Source organism: Anopheles funestus, chromosome 2RL (assembly GCF_943734845.2).
Source record: "Anopheles funestus chromosome 2RL, idAnoFuneDA-416_04, whole genome shotgun sequence".
In the NCBI taxonomy this organism is placed as follows: domain Eukaryota; kingdom Metazoa; phylum Arthropoda; class Insecta; order Diptera; family Culicidae; genus Anopheles; species Anopheles funestus.
Window position 1 is genome coordinate 15,715,013 of NC_064598.1, and position 22,470 is coordinate 15,737,482.

The 22,470-nt window shown below is 38.9% G+C and overlaps 1 protein-coding gene across 12 annotated transcripts in view; it reads right to left on the reverse strand.

Moving 5' to 3' along the window:
* The window catches only part of LOC125764903 (homeobox protein prospero), a 159,886-nt gene that overhangs the window by 22,778 nt on the left and 114,638 nt on the right, over nt 1-22,470 (reverse strand). For all 12 annotated transcript variants that reach the window (XM_049429602.1, XM_049429598.1, XM_049429595.1 and 9 more), the window contains 2 exons: nt 20,578-20,722; nt 1-20,431 (listed from right to left, as the gene is read on the reverse strand). The exon at nt 1-20,431 is cut by the window's left edge. In XM_049429602.1, coding sequence (XP_049285559.1) covers nt 20,252-20,431; nt 20,578-20,722 — 325 coding nt within the window. In that variant the 3' untranslated portion in view covers nt 1-20,251. The remainder of the gene's footprint in view (nt 20,432-20,577; nt 20,723-22,470) is intronic.

Consider the following 22,470-nt stretch of genomic DNA (forward strand, 5'->3'; position numbering starts at 1 on the left):
TTCTGGTTCACACACATCGACACCACGCGTCGGTTCTGTGAGCTATTGCTTTTTGGTGAGTTTAACGTTTGCTCTCTTGGAGAGCTTTCAGGGGGTTTCGCTTAGAAAATGGCTGCCAGCCATTTGCTAGCGCACCGATGTAAGTTCTGGTTTGGTTTCGTCGTCTTAGTTCGGTTGTTTATCATTTGTTTTTATTTTTAAATTCTTTAATGACTTCAGCGTGATCGAAGATCGGTATGTTCATTTTCACAGCTACAACGATGATCATACGCATATTAGTGGTTCGCTTCTGCCATTTTGTTCGTGTGTCGTAACGTTTTGGGTACTCTCCTCTCTTCCTTCTCGCTCCCACCGTAAAAGAGCGTTACGCTTTTACAACTTCCACCCCTAAAACACGTGTTTCGCGTGTTTCTGTACATTCTGTCGGCTGCGCAGTAGTCGATACTGCTTATTGTTCATGCGGAATGAAATAGTAGTAAACGAAAGCCTGTTGTTTGCTGTTGTTGTACAAAATCATCCCTATTTTACCCATTTGTTTTGTAAATCTTGCTTTGCGTTTGCATTTGCATGCATGTGTGTGTGAATATTGACGGAGACGGAACCGGGAACAGATGCGCAAGGGGGTCTCTACTATTGCAGTAGTTAGTGGCCTATTTTCACATACAATTCATATGACGATGTTTGCTGCTGTGATGGCGACCGGGCGCTACGATCGTAGAACACGCTTCATCGATTTCATGAAACTCTCTCACTCGGCTTCGGTTTTTTTTATTATTGTTGGTTTGATCGGTGCGATGATCACACAAATGATGTATTGTGTCTGTGTGTGTCTGCTTTTTTCTTTTGCTCCTGCTTTCACGTAGTATATATACAACTATGGTACAATTGGTACTGCTGACAGCAGCTTGGAAATTACTTTAAAGTTCAGACCTTACATGGCTATGGCTATACAGATTGAAGGAATACAATTTCATGCTCATTTTCTCCCACCGGGTTTCCCTTTGTTTTCCCTTGGCTTACATTGTGGGTTTTTGTTGTAAATGACAGTAGCCCTTTTTTATCATACGTAGTTCTTGTGTGTGTGTGTTTTTTTTCTGCTTCCTCTTCGTGGCACATCACCATTTCGCTACCGAAAGCTGATGCTTTGCAAAGATGTGGACAAAAAAAAACCTTGTTTCCCAACTTGATGTACTTGATGTGGCTTGTGGATGGCCAATTGTTTACCAATGTTAGCAGTGCTACTACTAATGTACTTTGATTGGCTTTCACTGCTTTTGGCATACGCTCCGGTTACGCACAACGCACTCTTGCCTTCCTCTTATTCTTCTTTTTTTACTAACACTATTGTAAACAGTCGCTCCCTCGCCCATTTACGGTTTCTTCGGTAAAAATACTTATTGCGATCAAAAATAAGATTGTATTATGTTGTTTGTTGAAAATTGTTACATTGGTAAAGTTGTCTGGCACTATTGTTGAAATTATTATTGATTCATTCGGTTTTCAATGTAGCTACACGGCACCGGGTACGCGGGTACCGGTGCGGTCCCTGCACTTTTGTATCCTGTTGAATTCTGATGTGATGCGTATATGCATGTTTTTTTTTTGGTGCATTTGCGAACTAACTGGAAAACGGAAAAGGGGATATAAAGCAACATGAAAACGCTCTCGTAAAGTTTGCCTAAACTGAGTTTGTTGTAGTTCCGGAAGAACAAGATATGGTTCGAAACTAAACGTATGATTTTGTTCGCTTCGTTGTGGATCATTGCTAGGCGTTAGTGGATGTATGACAAATTTGTATACTATTATGTTTTAGAATTTTACTTTTCTTTTTTTCCTTATTAAGATTCAATTTTAAATTTTGCATTGAAATGAGTCACCAATATATCTCTGGATTTAGATTTGTAAATAGATTTGAAAATCATCAGAAGTAGTCATTAATATATTCGAGGATTTAGAGACATATTGAAAAGTTTGTCGAATGACGAATTCGTTTAATGATTTAATTCCAATATATTCGAGGATTTAGAGAGTTATTGAAAATTTTGTCGAATGACGAATTCGCTTAGGGATTTTGCTCTTTTTTTAAAGATTCAATGATTTGGAATCAGAATTGATCACCAATATATTTTAAGGTTTTTTGGATATCTAAAAATCTTTATCAAATGACGACTCTTTTGAAGGACTAGAATTGAAGTTAACAAATTGGCATCAGAATTTTTAACCAATATATTCAAGAATTTCATTTATTTGGTATCAAAATTAATTATCAAAATTTCGTAAAGATTTTGGGATTTATCGCCTGAAGATTGCTTTGCAGAAATAGCATTGAACTTAATAATTTGGTATCAGAATATATCACCAATATATTTGAAGGTATTTTAAGAGTTTTTGATAAACCTTAAAATAGAATTCAACCTAATGATTTGATCACCAATATATTCAAGGATCTTGAGATTTTTTAAAGATATTTTCCAATAAATCTCACTTGTCCACACTTCATAGCAATGATCTCACGACCTGTCCTGGGGCAATTCACTTCACGGAAGAAGAGCCCAGCACAGTTGCTGGTGTTTTTGGAATATCGCCGAATATTAAATTTTATCGTACAATTTTGCTCTGTTTCTCTTGCTATGTTGTGATGACTTTCACCTAACATATATGTGGTCACGTCCAAAATCGGTACATCTTCGGGTACGTTTTGTGATGTTTTTTTTTGCTACGCACCGAGTGCTCACGACCCTTTGTCAGAATGTCCGTGCGCTGATCTCTCTGATACGTACAAGCGAATAGGATATTCAAACGCTACACGTGCTTGGTCACGTTTTGCTGCTGCAGAGACAAGAAGGCTACCATGCACGACCTAGCCAGTTCCCGTCTGGTGGAAAAAGGCACAAATCGATCGATGCTGTTTTGTTGCTTAACTCATCACCAATTGCGGAATGAAGGATGGTGTAACATTCCGCCCAACTAATGTTGTTCGGTGTTGCGGTTACTTCCGTAGCCATTTTCCATCCACTTTCAGCTGAATGGAGTTTGTGTGAGGGATTGGACATGGCTCGAGTACCGCCTGATAAGCAAATCGTTTACGGTCGGTAGATGTCAAATGTCCCGAAATTGCCGTAAACGAAATTGTATGTTATGTTTTGTGCGTCAGTAGTAGGTACTGCGATTGTTCGCACCCGCAGTACGATTCACTGCTTTTGTTTGTTTTTTTTTACCTATAACTTTCTAAAATAAGGCAAACGTTGTAGTTGAAAACTGTAACCAATAAAGTTGTTGCGATGAAAAAACGTGATTCCATCTTACGATGCGTACGCCATATACAGCCGCGTTCCAATATTGCCGACCGGTTGCCGAAATTCGGTCCCGTGCCGGTAAACGGATGCGCGCGTTCTACTGAGCGAAATACGCAGTTTTACGAAACGAAATGTTCATGGTACTTGGATTGTGTGTCTTACATCGATAACGACTTACATCTCTGTCCATAATAGCAGTAATCCTAGATTTGTGTGTTGTTTCGGTAATATCACAAACATTTGTTTCCTAACCGCACGGTAATGCGGTTATGCTCACATGGTTTTGTTTTTTGTTATCATTTCAAAAATCATAAGAAGATATCCCTGTGTTTACTGTGCACTGTGTCCGGGCTAGTTTGTTTCTGCTCGTTGCCTGAAGACCCACTCACAACACCGTCACCACCGGAGTTCTCCGGAAACGGTTTGAACACATGGTTTGAAGCTCCTTTAAGGTACCGTACCGGCAACGAACAGTGGCCAAAACATGGCCAGCTTAAATCTCTCTGGACAAGCGCACAGATACTATTTCAACTGAACTGGTAAAATTCAAATAATTCCGGTTTTTTGGTTGCATCTTTTTTGGTTCCAAAGAAAGCACCATCTCCAGAGCAGATGTCGGTCCGGGGACCTGGGCACCGCCCCGGAAAGATGTCCGTTTGGCTTTTGGCAATGGCCATTTACTCTATTGTTCTATTGTTTGTGTGTGTGGTGTAAAATTATACTCTGTATAAATATATATGTATATATATCTATATGTATATCTATCTGTTTCTCTCACGGTCGTTTATCAGCTTTGTTACGCACACTTTAACAGTATACTTTGCGCTTTTGGTTTTGTATAAATAGTTTTCCCTTTTCTTACGCTTCCATTTGCCATAATGTCTTGTTCTGCATCATTTTCGCTTGCTATGATAATCTTACATTCCCTATCGTCTCACCTTCCCCTAACGTTGCTCACTATCATCTGCTTCCATCTTATTTTTTTCTTCTTCTTCTTTGTTCCGTCTAGTTTCAGTTTGTTCTTACCCGCTGACACTGGTATATATAAAAAACATGTTGTATATAAAATTTCAATATTAAACAGCGAATATTCGCAAAAATTTGTAAAAAAAGAAGAACAAGAAAAAGTAAATTATTCACTTTCGGTTAGTGTTTCGTATCGAATGTTGCGACCTTCGCGTCTGCCATGGTTCTGGCATTTGGTTTTTGATCTGGTGGCGCCTCAAAAACTGCTCACCGCAAAAAGCAATGAAGAACAAATAATTGAAGTTTCGCGACGTGCGTGCGTGCGTATTTCTGGTTTTTTTTCTCTCTCTCTCTCTTTTCTTTTTGATACAATGCGTTGGGAAACAATGGAGCCCGACAAAAAAACGGTTTGCAGTCGTTTTAGTCGCTCTCTGCTGTCGATTGCCGATTAAATATTCTACTCACATTCCACTCGTCTTTGCTCTATTGATTTAGTTACGTTGCTAATACATATTACAGGTATGTATTAATAATAATAATATATATATATATAGTTTACCTTTTTTATGATATATATCTGATCACATTTTTAACAGTCTGCTGAGTGTTGTCATTTTCTTTGAGAATTGGATTTTTTACGTGTTGTATCTTTTTTTGGCTTGTTTCAATTGGTTTTGCTTATTTTTTTGTGGGTTTTGGTTTAAGCTTTCAATTTGTTGATTCGTCGTCAGTGTTCGCGCATATTTCTATTTTTTTTCATTATATTGTGTTGCTTGCTTTTTGTTGCTTGCTGTTGCTGTTGTTGTTGTTGTTGTTGGTTTTGGAAAAGAAAAATGTTTAAAAATAAGGATGTTTAATGGTAAATTTACTGATTTCAATATATAAAACGACTATATGGTTTGTGTGTGTTCACTGTTCTGCTTTCATTTTGTTATTTCTTCTTCTGCTTCTCTTATGGGTGGGGTGTTTTGGGGAAACCGGGCCCGATACTCTGCAAACAGAGGCAGAGAAGGGGTGGCCCATTGAGGGGGAGGGTGGGTGGAAGGTGGGTTTTTGATGTAATGAACCCACGGACCCACTTCGCTCCCGGTATCCCGCTGTCCCATTACATTATTGTGCTCATCATTTATCGCTGCCATCGGGCCTACAGATGATGGAGGGTGGAGGGTGGGGTCGGTTTTTGGTATGCGAAGAATGTCACATTAGATGAACCTTTTGCTTAAATATTTCCCCCAATTAACTCTCCCGATCCTGGTCGATCGTTACACCTGCCCGGGACACGGTGCACGGCGGAGGCGGCACGAACGGCCGACCTCTCTCACACGTGACACAACGATGTCGCAGCGGTCATTTTGTCTCTTGTAATAAGATTTGTATAAAAATATAAATATATCATCTTTTGTTGCATTTATTACTATTGTTTGTTTTCTGGCTTTTTACTGTTTTTTTTAAGTTGGTTGTTGTTGTTGCTGTTTGTTTTGTATGTTATTGAGTTTGGTTGGTTTTCGATTTAAGTTCTCTTTTTTTTCTTTTGTTTGCTGCTTTGATTCAATATTATTATTGTTTGTTTGTTTTTAAAAAAGTGGTTTTTGTGTTGTACTTTAAATCATTCCGGTTTATTTCATTTTACTTTGTTTTAGCCTATTGAGTAAGTTTGAGTTTTTTGTTTGCTATTTTCTGTTTTGTTGTTGCATTGTTTGTGGTTTCGAATTGTTTTTGTTTGCTTTACGTTTAAGTACCTTTCTTCTTTTTTTTTCGTTTGCTGAGGTGATATCGTCAATCTGCTTCAACACGGGTGCTTTTGATTATGTCATTTTAGCTTAAATACCATTTTGTAAAATGTTCTGTTTCTGCTGTTTGCATTATTTAACTATTGTACGGTTGATTCACTTATTATATCGGAACAGCCGAAGGTCGATAGTCCGTCCGATCGTGTCACTATATATACAACATACAACATATCGCCGCTGCTAGTAGTTTTCGGTTTTCACTTATGATTAAAAAAGTCACTTCCGATCGGTCGGTCGGAGGCATGACCTCAGGCACTTCGACTGTTTTTTGAAGGAGTTCGATTTTTTGTTTTGTTGTTGCTTGGATTTCGTTAGTTCTATTGTGTTTGCTGTCTATTGTTGTTACTATGGTAAGGAGGTTTGCGGTGGTGATGGGAAGGAGAAGGTTTCTGGGGGAGGGCCGGAAGGCCTTTTTGGGGAAGGGGTGGGTTTCGGTGAGGTGGCGTGTGTTGCTGAACAAGAGATTGACAATATCACCCCAAAAAAAAAGAGAAGGTTATGGGTTTGCTGGCACGCTGTTCGCGCGCGTTGTATGTACGGGGGTTTTGCTTATCCTTTTTTTGTTTGTGGTGGTGGTAGTGACTATTGCAAATTAAATGGAAAATAGAGATTTTATTCTTCTTCATTCTATTGTGGGTTTTTACTTTAATTACTGTTTTGCTGCGTTCGATTTGTTTGTTGGTTTTGCACCCGTATGTACACTACGGCACAGGTTGGTGTTAGCTTGCCTGGACAGATCGTGTGATCGTAAAGATGGTGAGAACGAAAGTTCGCACGATCTGTCTAGTGCCAGACGGGTGCCAGCCGAGCTGTCGATGTTTGGTGACATTCTCGGTTTTCCTACTGTTGCGTTTAAGAGTGAAAAATTATGAGAAATAAAATTGCTTCATTTCGCTATTTCAGCTGGTGGTGATGTGTTGTCTTTGCTGATGTGATTTTTATTTGTTTATTTATATTAGTTTAAAAACGCACGGCAGGCACAATCGCGGGGATGGTAAAAGCAACCCTTGTGCTTGTGCCCCGGATGGCCGTGACGCGCTTTGCCGGTTTCTATTGTAAACTAAAAACTGTGCAATATATTACCATCCAGTGGCTGCAGCTGAGGGATGCTGCGAGATGAATGAGAATATATTTTTTACTATTGCAAAAATAGAAGTGAAAATTCTTTCTGTGAATTCTGTTTTGGTTTTTTGCGTTATTGTTGTTGTTTGTTTGTTTTTTTCTTCTCTTTCCCTAGATGTTTTCCTAGCGTCTTTCCTGACCTGTTGATGGTGGTATACTTCATTCCTTTACGTGATTAGATATTTAGTTAATAAGCTTTCCCGTTGTGGGTCAGCTTCTCTCAGCGATGATGTTCGCCTTCGTATGCATTTGTTTGCATACATCAACAAATTTTGAATTTTGCTTACTTTGGTTTTGGTTTTGCGTTTTTTCGTTTTAGGTTGGTTTTTCTGTTATTCGTTTTTGCTTCACGAACTAGCCTGGCGCAGCTAAATCGTATCGTAGATGTTTTGTTTTCCGGGAGTTTTGGTTTTGTTTTGTTATTTAAAAGAGCAATTTTGTTGCTTTCGCTTCAAAAACGGTGTGATAATTAGAAGAGAATTTTAAAGCATTCCCTTTTTGTTTTTGTTGCTCATTTTTGGGGGTCGTTATTTTTGCTGTCAATTTTGGATCATAAAACTGGATTACGGTGAATGGTAATGAATTGTTTGGTTGTATTTTGTTTGCTTGTTGTTGCTTCATTTCATTTACTTTTTTTTAATGCTTCTTTATGCATTTAAACATAGGATGGTTTTACTCAATTGGAAATGAAAAATGTTACATTTTGTTTGGTTCAAAGTTGAAAAATCATTCCAGTATATTTTATATGTTTCGTTTCTCTGAGCAGATTTGTGACACTGATGGAAAAACAGTAGTTTAAAAACATGATTAGATAAACAGTATTATAAAAACAAATAATTTATAAATTACAAGGGAGAAATAAACAATAAAGTAGATAAAACAAGAAAGTAGATAAAAAGAAAACATTAAACAACACAATAAACTAAACACAGAAATAGAATTTAACAGAATGTAAAATAGAAAAAAAAGTACAACACAAAAGCAATTCAAACAATGAAAGTTGAAAATCAACACATACAAATCAACATCATAAATCTGCTCAGCAATCTGTATAAAATGTCTATTGCTGTTTTTTTTTTGGTTTTCTTCTGCCATTTGGGACGTTGTGTCTTGAAACGGACCAATCAACAAAAAATCCAATGCCAATCGGTAGTAGATGAAAATGAAGTTATAAACATTAACATGATAATGTACCAAATTATTGGTTCAGTTATCAGCTTAAAACTGCTACAAAACTGCTGTTTTTTTTCTTCTTTTCTTCTTCTCCGTAACAACAAAACAAAGATCCGGTTTATCTTGTTTGATTAACTGAACATAAATAGGTTATCCAATTATGGTGGGGTATTTTTTTGTTATCTTCTTTTGTGATTTATTTTGAAATTTCCGTGTACTAATGCTATAGTATTCCGCAGTATTTGCTGCTTGATAAAACTCCTCCTAATTGTGTTGAGTGAGTTTTCGGAGTTTTCATGTTCTCAATTTACTGTGATCAGATCGTTCTAGCCAGACTGTTTCAAAAGTGATACATTATTAGCCAAAGTTCGATTGTTTTGCTAAAATTAAATCGCTATTGCTCGTTTCGAACGAATTGGGGGGGAAGGGCAACGAGTGCCCTACGTTGATGGTGAGCAGTTCCCAATCGTCCTATCACGGATGGTGGGATGTGATAAGCATAACGCACGTTACGGTGAACCGCGGTATGGACCACTTGCTGGTAACGTGGATGCTCACCGAGTTACGATACGTTTGCCGAGCAATTGTTTGTTCGTTTCATGTTCGCTACTATCGAAGTGTTGCGCTGTGACAAAAAGGTTGTAATATTGTCTATCGCACCACACCTGCCGATAGTTGCTTTATTTTGATTGTTATTTTTGTGATCAGATTTGGTTGTTTCATTTTGGGTTTTTTCTGTTTTTGGTATAAATGTTGTCAAATGCTTGATTTTTTTTTGTTTGCTTTAGTTGGTTGCATGTTTTGTAGTATGTTTTAAAATTTATTTTAATATTAGCATGCGAGTTTGTGTGTTAGTTTGTTTCGGTGTATATAAAGTAGCTAACACGCAACGCCACCGATAGTTGACCGAAAGGCTAGCTGTAGACGGTTAGCAGCCGGTGAAATGCAGCGAACTTGCACCGTACACTGCCCAAACAATAAACGCCCGGTTCGGTGATTTCAATGCTGCAGCTCGGAGGCAGGCGACGAATGCACCATGGTCGTGGGTAGTACATTTTTTTGGGGGTTTTTATTTTTATAGTGTAATTTTTTTTTGGTTGTACTTCACTTCCATCTGGCATCGTTGAACGTCCCAAAACTCACCCAGCTTTATTTGCGGACGCTTGGTAAGAGCACCCGAAAATCGGTGGGTTAGAGTTTTCGTTTCTTTGTCTCTCCAAGAGCAATTTTGCAAGGAAAACAGAAAAAAACATTGCTGTTTTGCGTACCGAGCCGTGATGCAGGGTTTGGTCGCCGTGTGCACGTTGTGACGGTTCACCGTTCTTCGCGTCAACCATTGGTGAGGCGTGTGAAAATTGGTTTCGAGTTTTATTACAATTGAAATGATTAATTTGTATGATTTAAATATAATCAAACAGCAGTTTTCATTTTTGGGGATTTGTTCTTTTTTTTAGTAATAACTTGGAATCATAGTAAATGATGTGTTAGCTTTTGCTTCGAATTCGAATTGCATTTAAAGAAAAAAAACGTTGAAAATTTTCTTTGCTTAATTTTCATTTAATTCGAAACAATCCTTTTACGGACGAAAAAAAAAGTTCATTTTTTTCCTTTAATCGTCATAAAATTAATCGCATGAATCAAAAAGCGGGGAAAAAATTTGGAAAATAAATCATTCAAACATATATAAGCTGATTGATTTCACAATAAAGCTTGAAATTTATAAAACAATTTTGTGTATTCTGCTTGAAAGCCCTATAGCAATGGCCGTGACAGTTTTGTTCACAACATTGCTTAATTTATACAGATTTCGTTTCCTGTCCTTGTCTTGCTCATCTTTTTATAATTTATACTGTACTTTAAACTATATCGGCACAAACAGGGAAACTGTTTTTGTTTTTTTTCCTCGTTCCACGAATTTACGATGAAATTTGCAATGAGTTGTACAATTACAACCTCGTTTCGATGAGTTTCAATTTATCAAAAAATAAATTAAGAATCTGCATCTGCATTTTAGCAGGGAATGCAGAAATGTTTTTCTTCTTCTGTTTCGGAAAGTATGACACTTTCGAAATTTTTCCCAAAAAACTAACTAAATAAAAAAGAAAAAAAACACATTAAATTTCGCTCCAAAGAGTGGAAAGCAAATTCCTTATTCTCTTAATCCACAATATTCTGAACATGAGGGTTAAGAATGAAATCTTTTGCTTTAATTTCCAGTGCTTAGTTCAACCTTTCCGTTGCTCTAATATATTGTTTTGAAAGTTTTGTTCACGAAGTTTGTCCAGTATGTGCGTCTGATGATTGTGGGGTCGCTTTCGGGTTGTTGTTCAACTTTTAGCCCCACAATCGATAACCTTTTATTTGGCTTAGTTTGTTCAATTTCTTTGTTTCGCTTACGCTTCCATTCGCATCATCAAACTTGCTGCTGTTGATGTAATTGGTTCGATTTTCATTTCATGATTTTTTCACTTCGTTAAAAGAAAAAGTTCTCTTGTACATTCCACTTTAGAGTGAGCACCGTTTGTTTGGTGGTGTTGGCACTCGATCTCTCTGCCCGATGGATGGTTTTTTTTTGGGCGTATTTAGTGGGTAAAATGCAAGATTTATTCTGTTTATAATAACCGGTATTTCCACCTTCGTACTTGTTCACCTTGCGTTTCAAAACCATAAACGGTGCTGCGAAAGATGCCCTCCATTCCCTGTGGATGAATGGAGCCTGTACAGCACCAATACGGAAGGAAAGTATAAATAATCGTTTGAAGGATTCAGTCACTGTCGTGCGTCATTCCTCCAGTTGTATATGCGAGCTGAGAGTTTCATGAAACGTTCGATGGGGTTCGGTTTTCTGCAATCACAGCGCGTTGTTGTTTATTATTATAGTTCCTACCTTTTATCATCCGGTTGTATGCAGTTATTGCAGGTAACTGCATTTGACGGTTAATTAGTTTGTTGCTGGTTTCGGTGTGTTTGTTTGTTGTTTGTTTTTTTTTTACAAAGAATTGGCAATATTGGGGGAGTATATCAGGTTCCGGTTTCGATCTCATGGTCAAGCGGCTTTATACAACATTCATGAAATTCTTATTTGCATTAAATTTAAATTACGGTTAATGATTATATATCCTGTATATGACTGTTTCATACGCACACACACAACCACACGTACATCGGCGTGGGCAGATCACTCACAATAGAAGATCTGGATCGGTGTTCTTCTCCATCTTAAACACTGCTGTAAAATCAGTCAAATGAAACAGAAGTTCACTCCCATCTCTTACACTCTCCCATGCTCTGTTTCTTCCTCTTTACAGCGTAGTATATGAAAACCTATCGAATGGTTGTAAACACTATTCCCTGAGTATGTTGCATTTGCTAATATACCCCTTGTTTGTGTCAGTTTGCATTCCCAAACTGACTATGTCTATTTCAGGTTTGTGCTGTTTGATTCTGTTGTGGCAATTATAGATATATATCAATTTACTTGTGTGTGTTTTTTTTCCTGGCATCGATGGAGGTCAATGCTGTCTCGTTACTATTACCGCACACCAACAAAATGGTTGATTCTCCATTTTGCAGTATGTGTTTGTTGGGGGGGGCTGCTATTGTTCTGCAAATTGGTTTTGCAAATTGTTTTGTAGTTTGTTGTTCTATCCTGTAATATTGTATTCTGTGTTTCTTTTTTTCTCTCTTCTTTTTAGCTATGCCGGATCTTAATGCTATGTCAACCGCTCATTCATCTGAATATATGTTTATATATATATGCCGAAACATGTGTCTAAAAGGTTTCGTTAAAGCGTTGCCCTTTTTTGTTTTGCAAACACTCTCAGTCCTTTCCGTTACTAAATCCCGCTATTAAATTGACGCCAAAAAGGTTAAAAATTAAAACGATATTGGCCCGAAATTAAAAGTTGCCCAACAATTATTCTCGTTCTTATTGTTTTCTTCATCTTCTTCTGTGGTGTAGTGATGATGTAGTGTGTAACATTTAGTGCTTTTTTTTTGGGGGGATAGAGTTTTTATTTCCCCCCGAAAAATTGGGAAATAAACACGTTCTTACATTTCAGACTTTACGATTGCTGTTTGTGTTTTTTCTTCTATAAGTTTCTGACTTGCTTTGCTGTAAACTGTATTGCATTGAATTTTTTGTTTTTGTTTTGATTAAATTTAATTTAGCATTTCCACTTAGGGGTAGTAATTCGTGAAATTAATTTAATATACGGAGCATGGAGATATAGAAATTGGTAAATTCATTAGTAAACATAGGATGTCGTCGAACTTGACTTACACGCATGAAATAAGCTTTGGTTTCACATTTAGTAAGTCAAAATGGTTGCTGGGTACAGACAAATATTAAAGTAATATAAAAAAACATATAACTGTAGCCATTCTATTGCAAATTTTTCACACGATTAGTTAACAATTCTCCGTAATTGTCAAAAGGGCGTTGGGAGGAAAAAATCTTAACAAAACATTCTAACTATCTTCAATTCGACATTCTTCAAACTCTATTCACGCTTGGAGGACCTTTTCATGTGTTGTTTTGCTTTTGAAATTCCGTACGATTTTGTTTTTAATTTTAAATCTACGGGTGGTTACAGCAAAACGATGTTAAACTAACACGAAATTACTTAAATACATTTCATTTCATACTGGTCGAAAAATCGAAATGATATGTCATTATTCAATACTGTCGATGTGCTTTCTCTGTCTTTTGAGAGCTGAAATTTGAAGTTCTCGTAAAAGTTGCTTCACTTGGTATTGCATTTTTGAAGAAGAATGGAATGGATTTTGAGGTTTTTTTTGTATACTTTTGGAGAAATATACGCTCTTAAAATGAATGCTTAAGCCAATTCATGCACGATCAAAACTTACCCAAACATTTCTTACATATCTAATTTATATCAACCGATATCGAGACGTTCGTAAAACAACAGCTGGTCAAGCATAAGGTGTTTTTAGTCGAAACGAGCCGAGAAATTAATTTGGTTTGTTTTTCGATTTCACACTTCCAAATTACAATATCCCCCTTCGGTTGTACTCCAATGTTTCCAATGTCTAATGAGCGAGAATAAAAAAAATCTACACAATTTGCATAAATAGAACGACAGACTAAGGTTAAAAAGGGGAAACTATTTACAAAAAGTCCACCGGCTCACTGATCCGTTGGCAGATTATCGAGATTCAATCCCGGAAACATCTCGTCTCCATTGTTTTGTCTGTCCGTTTGGAGGTCACTACTTTAAGGTTAAACCACCTCCTGAAGAGTTCTACCACGCTTTCCGATAGTAGTTAGCTGTTTTCACTGTATTCTTCTTCTCCGATAGCAGCATCGCAAGCACACTTGAGGCGATGCAGCGAACAATAGTTTCATCAATGATAAAAGCACAGACAGATAACTGCTATCACCAGTGCAATCGCTGCTCATGGCAGCCATTTTGCGCGTGCTGGATACACTCAGCAGTAAGGGAACACGGGCGCACACGTTTAGCCTAACTGTCGAATTGCACCAAACACACACACACACATTTGCATAGTTTCCCAAGCGCAAGCTTATGCAGTTAACAGGAAAGCCTCAAACCATCTGCAATAATGGTCCTCCCGGTTCGGTCTAAGCTGATGGGCAGACCGAAACAAGTGTTAAGAAACTGGGTGAAGCCATCGCCCGGTTGGTAGAATAGTGGAGATCACGCCTTCGATTGCGCGAAGCGATCGAATCACACGCGCATACCGGCCCACGCTCGAAATATGTTGTGGATGTTGGTGAATTCACGAGCGTCCGCTACAGTGTGACATTGTAGACCGGGCTGGGAACAGTGCTGTATGAAGCCCGTGATGAAAATCGCGCAAAATCACAGACTCCAACAAGACTGCCGATTCCTATCCGCCTATCCCCACATCCAGACCAGAATTCCGACAGGAAATCGTCAAGGTCGTAGTTAAGATGGCGAACATTGGGAAGACTTATTGGGCCCTCCAAGGAACGGTCTGCACGTCTGATTTCTCTCCACGTCCGTACCGGACACATCTGGTAACGCGAACGCGAATGTCCGAAAAAAGCTTTCCTGCTTGGGCTTAGGAGATTTGTTGTGGCTAATCTCGGCAATTGTGATGAAGCATTCCGGAGAAATAGAGTTACCTTGGGACTGTGCTTTTGATCAGTTTTTTTTTTCGAGCGGAAACGAAGTACTCGTTCGGTGCGTCACCTAGTGGCACCGGAGTGCTCTGCGGAGTAGCGGCTTCTGGGCAGCTACACATACAGAACCTTGCCCGCGGTACAGCGACCAACTAGAGCTGCTAGCTTTGCAGCTCCCTTCACTCATGCCGGGACGTGATTTGGGTTATTTAGTTTTGCTGTTTTTTTGTTCCGTTTGGTTTGAAGTATAGAATTGAAAAAACGGTTGTCTGAGTTATCTGGCTATTGTTTTGTGTTACACTCTATGTTTTTTGGGTTTTTAATTCTGCTTCTGTTTGCTGGCGCCTAGTCTAGGCGGCTGTATGTTTGCACTGTAACTCACACACTGATTAATATGGGAATTGATTAAGTTTTACTGCACCGGGCTGTGTGAGCCCGCAGTAAGTAAAACACATGCACATGGTACCTATAGCTCTACCATTTAATTATACGCTTTCGCGTTCTATTACTGTCTTTTACGTTAATGTTTTTTTTTCTCTGTGTGTTTGATGCTGTGTTATGGTAAGATACTGGTTTGTTGAAATCGTTACTTACAAACTAAGTGTGTATGCTGTTTATCCATTTATTTATTGTTTACTATTTAATGCTTTTGCTGCTGCTTCTGCGCAACATCGTTGTGTCACACCTGGCATGAGCGAAGCGCTGTGCCACCGGGTTCAGGAAGCAGCGGTAACCATTTTGCAGTAGACCGGTTTGCGGATCATTTTGACTGCCAGATGCACCAAGATCTATGGGTACACTACTCGATAATCGGATGCCGGAAAACGGATGCAAAACAGTTTGCCGGTACAAGCGTACTACCATCGCATCCATCCTTTTTCGAAAAATTTATACCGTATCTTCTTTTAAAAATCTCTCAACAAAAAACATAAGCCGTACCGAACGGTTTTTTTTGTACCGAACAGCACCTTCTAAAACGATAAGCACAAACAAATACTCTGTAACAGTATACTCTCTCTCTCCCTTCTCCTCTTGGTTTAAGTAGTTGGCCGAAAAGTTTTGTCATATGCCCTAGTACCCGCACCCGCGTATGCCTTTTATACCGTAAATGCCTAAAAGAAATGCCGAAACGTCTTTGGTTTCCATTGGGCCGAAAAGGTTAATTTGATTTACTTTCTTTGTGTTCAACAATTATTCGCTAGACTAGAGCAATCTCTAGATCGTCTAGAGTTGCACGGAGTCACCACCGTTGGACATCCCGGGATGGTTGCGCATGGCGATCGGAGCGAAACGTGAGGCAAATCTTGGGCTTTCTGCCCGCGATTCAATCGCCCGAAACGTTCCAAATCCTGCTCTAATTCACCATACACCCATTACACTCACGGAATGGAAGGGGTTGACTTTAAATGATTAATATCACAATTTCAGTTACTTTCGTCGTTTTAATTTTTTGTGTAATTTTGGAAGGCATGATATAAATAGGATAATTTCCCCGCGTATTTTTACTACCACCGCGCGTTCGTCTCGTTCATAATTTTGATTTTAGAGTATTTTTTAAAATAAAAAGACAACATAATTTTTAAAGGAACTTTTTGTTTCCAATTCTTTTTTCAATAAACTTATAAAAAAACGGATGCTTTTCAATGTAGCACAATTTCGTTTCGGAACAAAATAAAATAACAAATACACACACGCACAAAACCGATAAAAAAGAAACAAATAAAAAGTCACAAACAGTGCACAAGAGGGTAGATAAGTGGAGATAATGCGAATTTTGAGGACAATAATTTTTAATAGATTTTGAAATAGTAATAATTTTTCTTTATTTTTTTTGTTTGTTGTTTCTTTTGTTTGTACATTGTTTACCTCTTACAAACCATTCCAAGTGTGGCGGTCAGTTTGCCGCACACTGTCCTAGTTTGGAAGAAGCGTACTCATTTATAATGCCAATTATAGGTAATAATGATTCATCATTCAATCGGTTCAATACTAGGATAAGGACGAAAAAAATTATATCTCTTAAGCTAACTCATTGCTAACCATATATGTATATAAGCAGGTCTCTTCTTCGTCTTCGTACAAGCCAGTAAACCAGGGTATAATATTTTGTTTTTTTCCGTTTCCGTTAATTTTTCTCCTTCCAATTGCGTAATGCACTGCAGAATGTGCACGATTTTTTTTAGTAATGATTTTGGTTTTCTTTACTTTTGTTTTGTTTTGCGAACGTGTCTAAGATCCTCTCCGAACAGCCGGAAGCTTAATGGAGGCTCAATTAGCTCGATTCTGGGTCGACGCGACTAGGAAACTCGCAAAGTTATTTTAGTGCAACGTAAATACGATCACTTCTCTTTTTGTCACCCTCTTCATACGCTTACTTTTTTTCTGATCGAGCGATATTTTCGAAAAGATCAAAGTAAAGTTTGTCTTTAATTAGTGTGCCTAAATACTAAAACAAAAGCAAACGACACCGGAGTCTGTACATCTCCAATGTCTGAGATTTGCCTTCGGTTACAAATAAGCTTTGGTTTTTTTGTTAAAATGTATTTCTGTGATGTGGTTTTTGGTGTGATTCGAGCATTCGAGCATTCCTTTCTTTTCGTGCTGCGTGTTGCGTGTAAACTGATCGGTTGGATTTGATTGTTTTATTCATCCCTGGCCAGAGTGCGTTGGAGTGTGCCGCAACTTGGTTAAGATTCTATTGCAATACTTTTTTGTCAATGTAATTGATCTAATATGTTTGTGGTACATACGTCGAAATCTCAACACCAATCATCATTTTACACACAGACACTTTCGTGCATAGAAAGAATTCTCCAGAAAAAAAAGATCCACCAAAATATCAAATCACTGCGCATCAACAGTAAAAACAAATAATACTAAAAACACAACACGATCGATCGATCGTGTCGATCGCACCAAAGTTAGTATTGTTTCCAATGTTCGTAAGAAAGAATAACCACCCGTTACATGATCGAAACAATAATTTTGCATTCGAATTACCGTCAACGTATACAATCCTCCAATCGTGACCAACCCCCCTGTGTACTATCTCCTTGCCTTCGGGATACGCCAAGATCGTACGAACGCTAACTTTTCTGTGTTTGGGTATGTTTATCTACTCGAAGCAACATGGATCAGGGCGCTTGATTTACACTCCCATCCATTACCTCCTTTCATTTCATTTTCTTTCTATCGTTTCTCTTTTCTTTGCCTAAAGTGCCGAAACAACGCCAAAAACAATAAACGAAACTTACGCTTTGTCGACCCACAATTACAATGCTCATCTCCACCTTCCAGAAGTAACAAATTTTGCCTCTAATTTCGATCATCGTGCACGTTTGCAAAACCATATCACGGGTTCTACGCGATATCGATGCAAACGTGTGCGATGAGTTTTGCCTAAAAATATTCAAAAACTTTCATACGACAACGATACACGCGCGCGCACGCGTGCGGGACGATTGGAAATGATACACAACAGAAAACACTTTCGCTACCTAAACACGATCCATGCTAGTTGATGTAAATTTGGAATTTTGATAATTTTGTTTTAATAGTTTAGAACGCTTCCAGTAGGTAAACATAATTTATTTTCAACATCCCCTCAATGCCGCTTCCGTGGGGAGGGGTGAAAAAAGTATTGGTAATAAATAAACATATTTACATAAAGCCCCAAAAACCGAAAGCAATTTACAAAGAAAATAAAAATAAAACAACGTGAAGTGTTCAACGCCTCAGTCGTCTGATTCCGTTGCTTCGAGTGATCTATGTCCAAGGACTAATCTTGGAGTTCGCGATCCGCGCACCGCTACTTGCTACTAGCTGACGTTTGTACACATGCCTTGCGCAATATACTTCTTCTAACGATTCCTAAACCTAGACGATAGAACTAATGCGCTAATAGCTAGCTATACAGAAATAAAGAAACCATGAACGCAGGTCATGGATGAGGTGCGGACGTGTAGGAAACTTACACACGCCTTGCCCTAAAGTCACCGACAGTCTAAGACATCCTGCAGAAAACTTTTTTTGGGGAAAAAACAGATGCTCGGTAAGCAAAATACCACAAATGTACATATAATTTAGACGCCGATTGTAAATTAGACACTGTCCATGACGATGCGCAATACAGTTTACATCAGTGTTGTTGTTCGTGTTCAGAAACGCCGCATTCATTCGTCGTGTTTTTCGTTTGCTGTTGTTTGTTTTTCCTCTTTCCGGAACGCATGTTTTTTTCCGATTTTTTTTGGCAGCTTCTTTACCGTCCTAAACACCGTGTTCTCGCTCGTTCTTATCGTTTTGCTCAAGAGCCATCATGTGGCGCCCCCTTTTTTTGGTTTACTGCAAGGGGACATAAAGCACTCGCAAGTTTAGTGCGCTTTGTGTTTTGTTTTGGTTTGTTTGTTTTTTTTTGTGTTGCTCCTTAAATATACTTAAAAATTGGTAAATTTTGAGGTTTGCCGTGTAGGTGTCTTGCTTTTTGTTTTCGATTTTTTTGTTCCATCTAAATACTAGTTTTTTGTTTCGCTTTTTGAACGCCCCGATAATTCAATGTCGAAAAATACCACATGGGTTCAGGAGGGAGAGCATCAATAGCTGCCTCATCCCTCGTCATCTTCAAAAGCATTTCTTTTTACGCGCTCTTACTTCTTTGCTTTCACAGGTTTGCTGCTGCTGCTGCTGCTCGGACAGTAATAAATTTGAAGGCTTTTCCCGCGTATCATATGTGCCACAGACAAACACACACGCGTCCGCGCACCCATTGTTTTCGTAACAAACATGGATCCACAAATACCACGCGCTTAAGATGGCGATCGTGACACGCATCCTTTTTTCGCGGCACGGTCTCGGTCGCCCAATTTCACTGTGGCGGTACACTTTTTCTTGTGTTTGGAAAGTTTTTCGCGCGTGTGTGTGTTTTTTTTTTTCTTTGTTACTGGCAGCCGTACGCTCTGTGGGAAAAGCGCACTACATATTATAGGAACCGCGAATGTTGTCTTTGTTTTACTGCTTTTGCATTATTTGTTTCTTTTTGTTGTTGCCGTTGTTTGCTTTTTGTGTGTTTTGGTAGGTAGTAACGCATTGAAAAATTTCCCATTTCTTTTTCAGCTTTCGCGCTTCGTGCTTTGCCTTAGGGTTTGTTTTTCTCTTTGTTTTCTTGTCGTTTGTTTTCTTGCTTTGTTAAATAATATAGTCTCTGTTCCGTTTTTTGTTTTTCTTTCCGCTTGCTCACTCGTATTTTGTATGTTTACACCTTACTTATCTCTTCTGTTTTTTTTTCTCTCTCTCTCTCTCCCTTCACCTCATACTCATATTTCATAAATTTGTTTTAAGATAACAATTTTGTATAATTTACTTTAATTTTAATAATAAAATTACTCTCTGTTTTTTTCTTCTTCTTCTTCATTTTGTTTTCGTTTCCATTGCACACTTAGTGCAGTTCATATATTACTTACTCTTTTATTTCTTTGTTTTTGTCCCTTTTTCCTATTATTGATTCGGTGTCCTTAATTCTGTAACGAGCCATTTATTTTTTGGCGGGCTGTCTGCTTTTGTTTGCTTGTTTTTTTTTTTGGTATTCACTTTTGTGTTAGTTTGCTTTAGTTTAGTTTGGTTGACACGCTCTAGCTCTAGCTTGTTTGCTCCTTTTTGTTTTTGTTCTCCATTTTTTTTCATTCGGCTACATTTTTTTTAATTTCTTTTGCTTAACTCCAGTTTTCTCCCTTTTGCAAAGGGAGCCCGGTTGCGTAATTAGTAACGTATCTGCTTAAAACTTACTCCAGCTGCTCGAGGAAGTTCGGAGATTTGAAATACTCCGGCACAGGATCATCCATTCGGGAGATGATTTTGTAAATTGATTTTTTCCACGACTGCTCGGTGTCTTTGCCGCCCTGAATCGCGCGGAAGAATTCACGCAGCGTCTGCTCAACAACGTATCGGAAATTTTGGGGCACCTAAAGCAATGATAATTGTGTTCATAATTTTGTTTTGTTTAATTTGGGTTTTTTTAATAGCCAATTGTTTTACGGTTATACAAGAACGGTTCGATCATTTAGAGAGGAAAGGATCGAACCAAGGTGTAATGAAAAACCGTGCTTACCTCAATGTGATTGTTCCGATTGTAGTGTAGGTTGAGGACGCGGTAAATCTCACTGTCATTGCTTACATGGATGTCGTCCGCATTCTTCATGCCCTCGCTTACCGCCTGTCTGGCGTATTTCTCCATTTGAATGTAGTAGAATTCCCTGTACAAGATTTAGGACGAAAAAAAGAGCTCGTTAAACCAATGCAAACGTGTGATTCGTTAAATAAGTTCACAATGAAGATAATTTTTAAGTCGATTTAATTGCTTTCCGTTTTAACATTCCTTTGATGAAGTTGCGTAAAAAAAAGATAATGACGTACACATGTTGTTTTTTCCCTACCCTCGTCCCTTCTAGTCCCTTAAATTCTAGTTGTCGTATAACACCCTGGTTCCTTCCAGTAATATAGACAGTCTGTTCAATTGGCCAATCTCGAGTGCAGCGCCCGGAAAGAGCCCACTGCCACGTTCTTGCCACCAGCAGCAGCCCAACTTGTCAACGCGCTTTCAAACACCTAAAGTGGGCAACCGTGGGCATAAATGCTTGCCAGAAGTGCACTTGAGTGGCGTTCACCGGAAGCCCGAAGGTCCTAGGGTGGAAAGGTGTTTTACCATACGGACATAAGAGACCGTGCGGTGTGTAGTACATTCGCCACCAAACTAGACAGTACATGGGTTGTGCCATATTTTTTTTCTTCTCTCCACCAGCAACTGCATGTTGCTGCTTGTACCATTCTACAAGGCGTCAAAACAAGATACTTTCCCGTTCACACTTCGTCTGTCACGTCGGGCCCATCGTAAGTCTTTCTCGTCCCCGTTAATATCCGCATGCAAATATTTTGCTTTTCACGCTCGGCTCCAACGCCTCGATGGTGCAGTGTACAGCATCCAGTGCCGTGGCTTTGGCGTCTGCAAAAGACCGGGTCTCTATGCAAATATACAAAACTCCACAATGCAGGGCACACACACCCATACACCCACACACAAACACCATGCAACAACACCACGCAAACCAGGGTGGTCCTTCAGGCACCAAATCCCTTTCCACGGCGGCAAAAAACGAAGCACGGAAAGAGGATGCTCATGTGTAGTGTTGTAATTTACCGTAAAATGCTGCACTCTTCATCATTGTTGATAGGTGCCAGCATGCAAAACCGAATGACAATGACTTCGCGCGAGTCTTTCGTACGGGTGGCAAAAGACATTAGCTCGTTTTAGGACACTTTGCGGCCATTTTTTCCCCCTGACTCACTGTCTGTAGGGAAAGGATCCACAACAAAAAATAAACAACGATTCACTAATCATAGATTTCAAATCAGCTCATCATTGGCCGACCGCTCAATTGGTTCGCTTGCTTACAAATCCACAAAACGGTGGAAACAATTCTGTAGTCCTTTTTCCCAAGTTTCTTTTTTTCTTCATCTACTACTAAAAAAAAAGGAAAAACAAAACCGAGTGTTGTCGTTCTGCAAAAGCGCATCACAATAATGTCCTTTCGTTTGTTTGGTATTGCCACTAAACCGCGCACAACATAAGTCAACGCTAAGAGTGAGCACAACGGTGCCTGTGAACGGAGGAACACAATGAAGCCGACAAGTGAAGACAGTGAAATTAAGGGCGGCCTTTTGCATTATCATCTGTGCAGCGTGTGCATCAGACACACCAACCTCGCATAATAATCGCAATCGTTCACTCTAAACCAGGATGAAGGAATCAGGCTTTGTTTTGCCATTTATCCACTTCACATTTATGTGGCACAATGTGTGTGCCCGCCTGGTTGTTGTGGGATGGGTGAGTGGTTTGGTGGATTTTTTTTTGCTGGCTTTTCTTCACGCCCGCGTAGGACGTGTGAGAACGGTTCGCCAGCATGATGTGTGTGAATTAATAACGCCGGTTAAGAGGGACGGAATC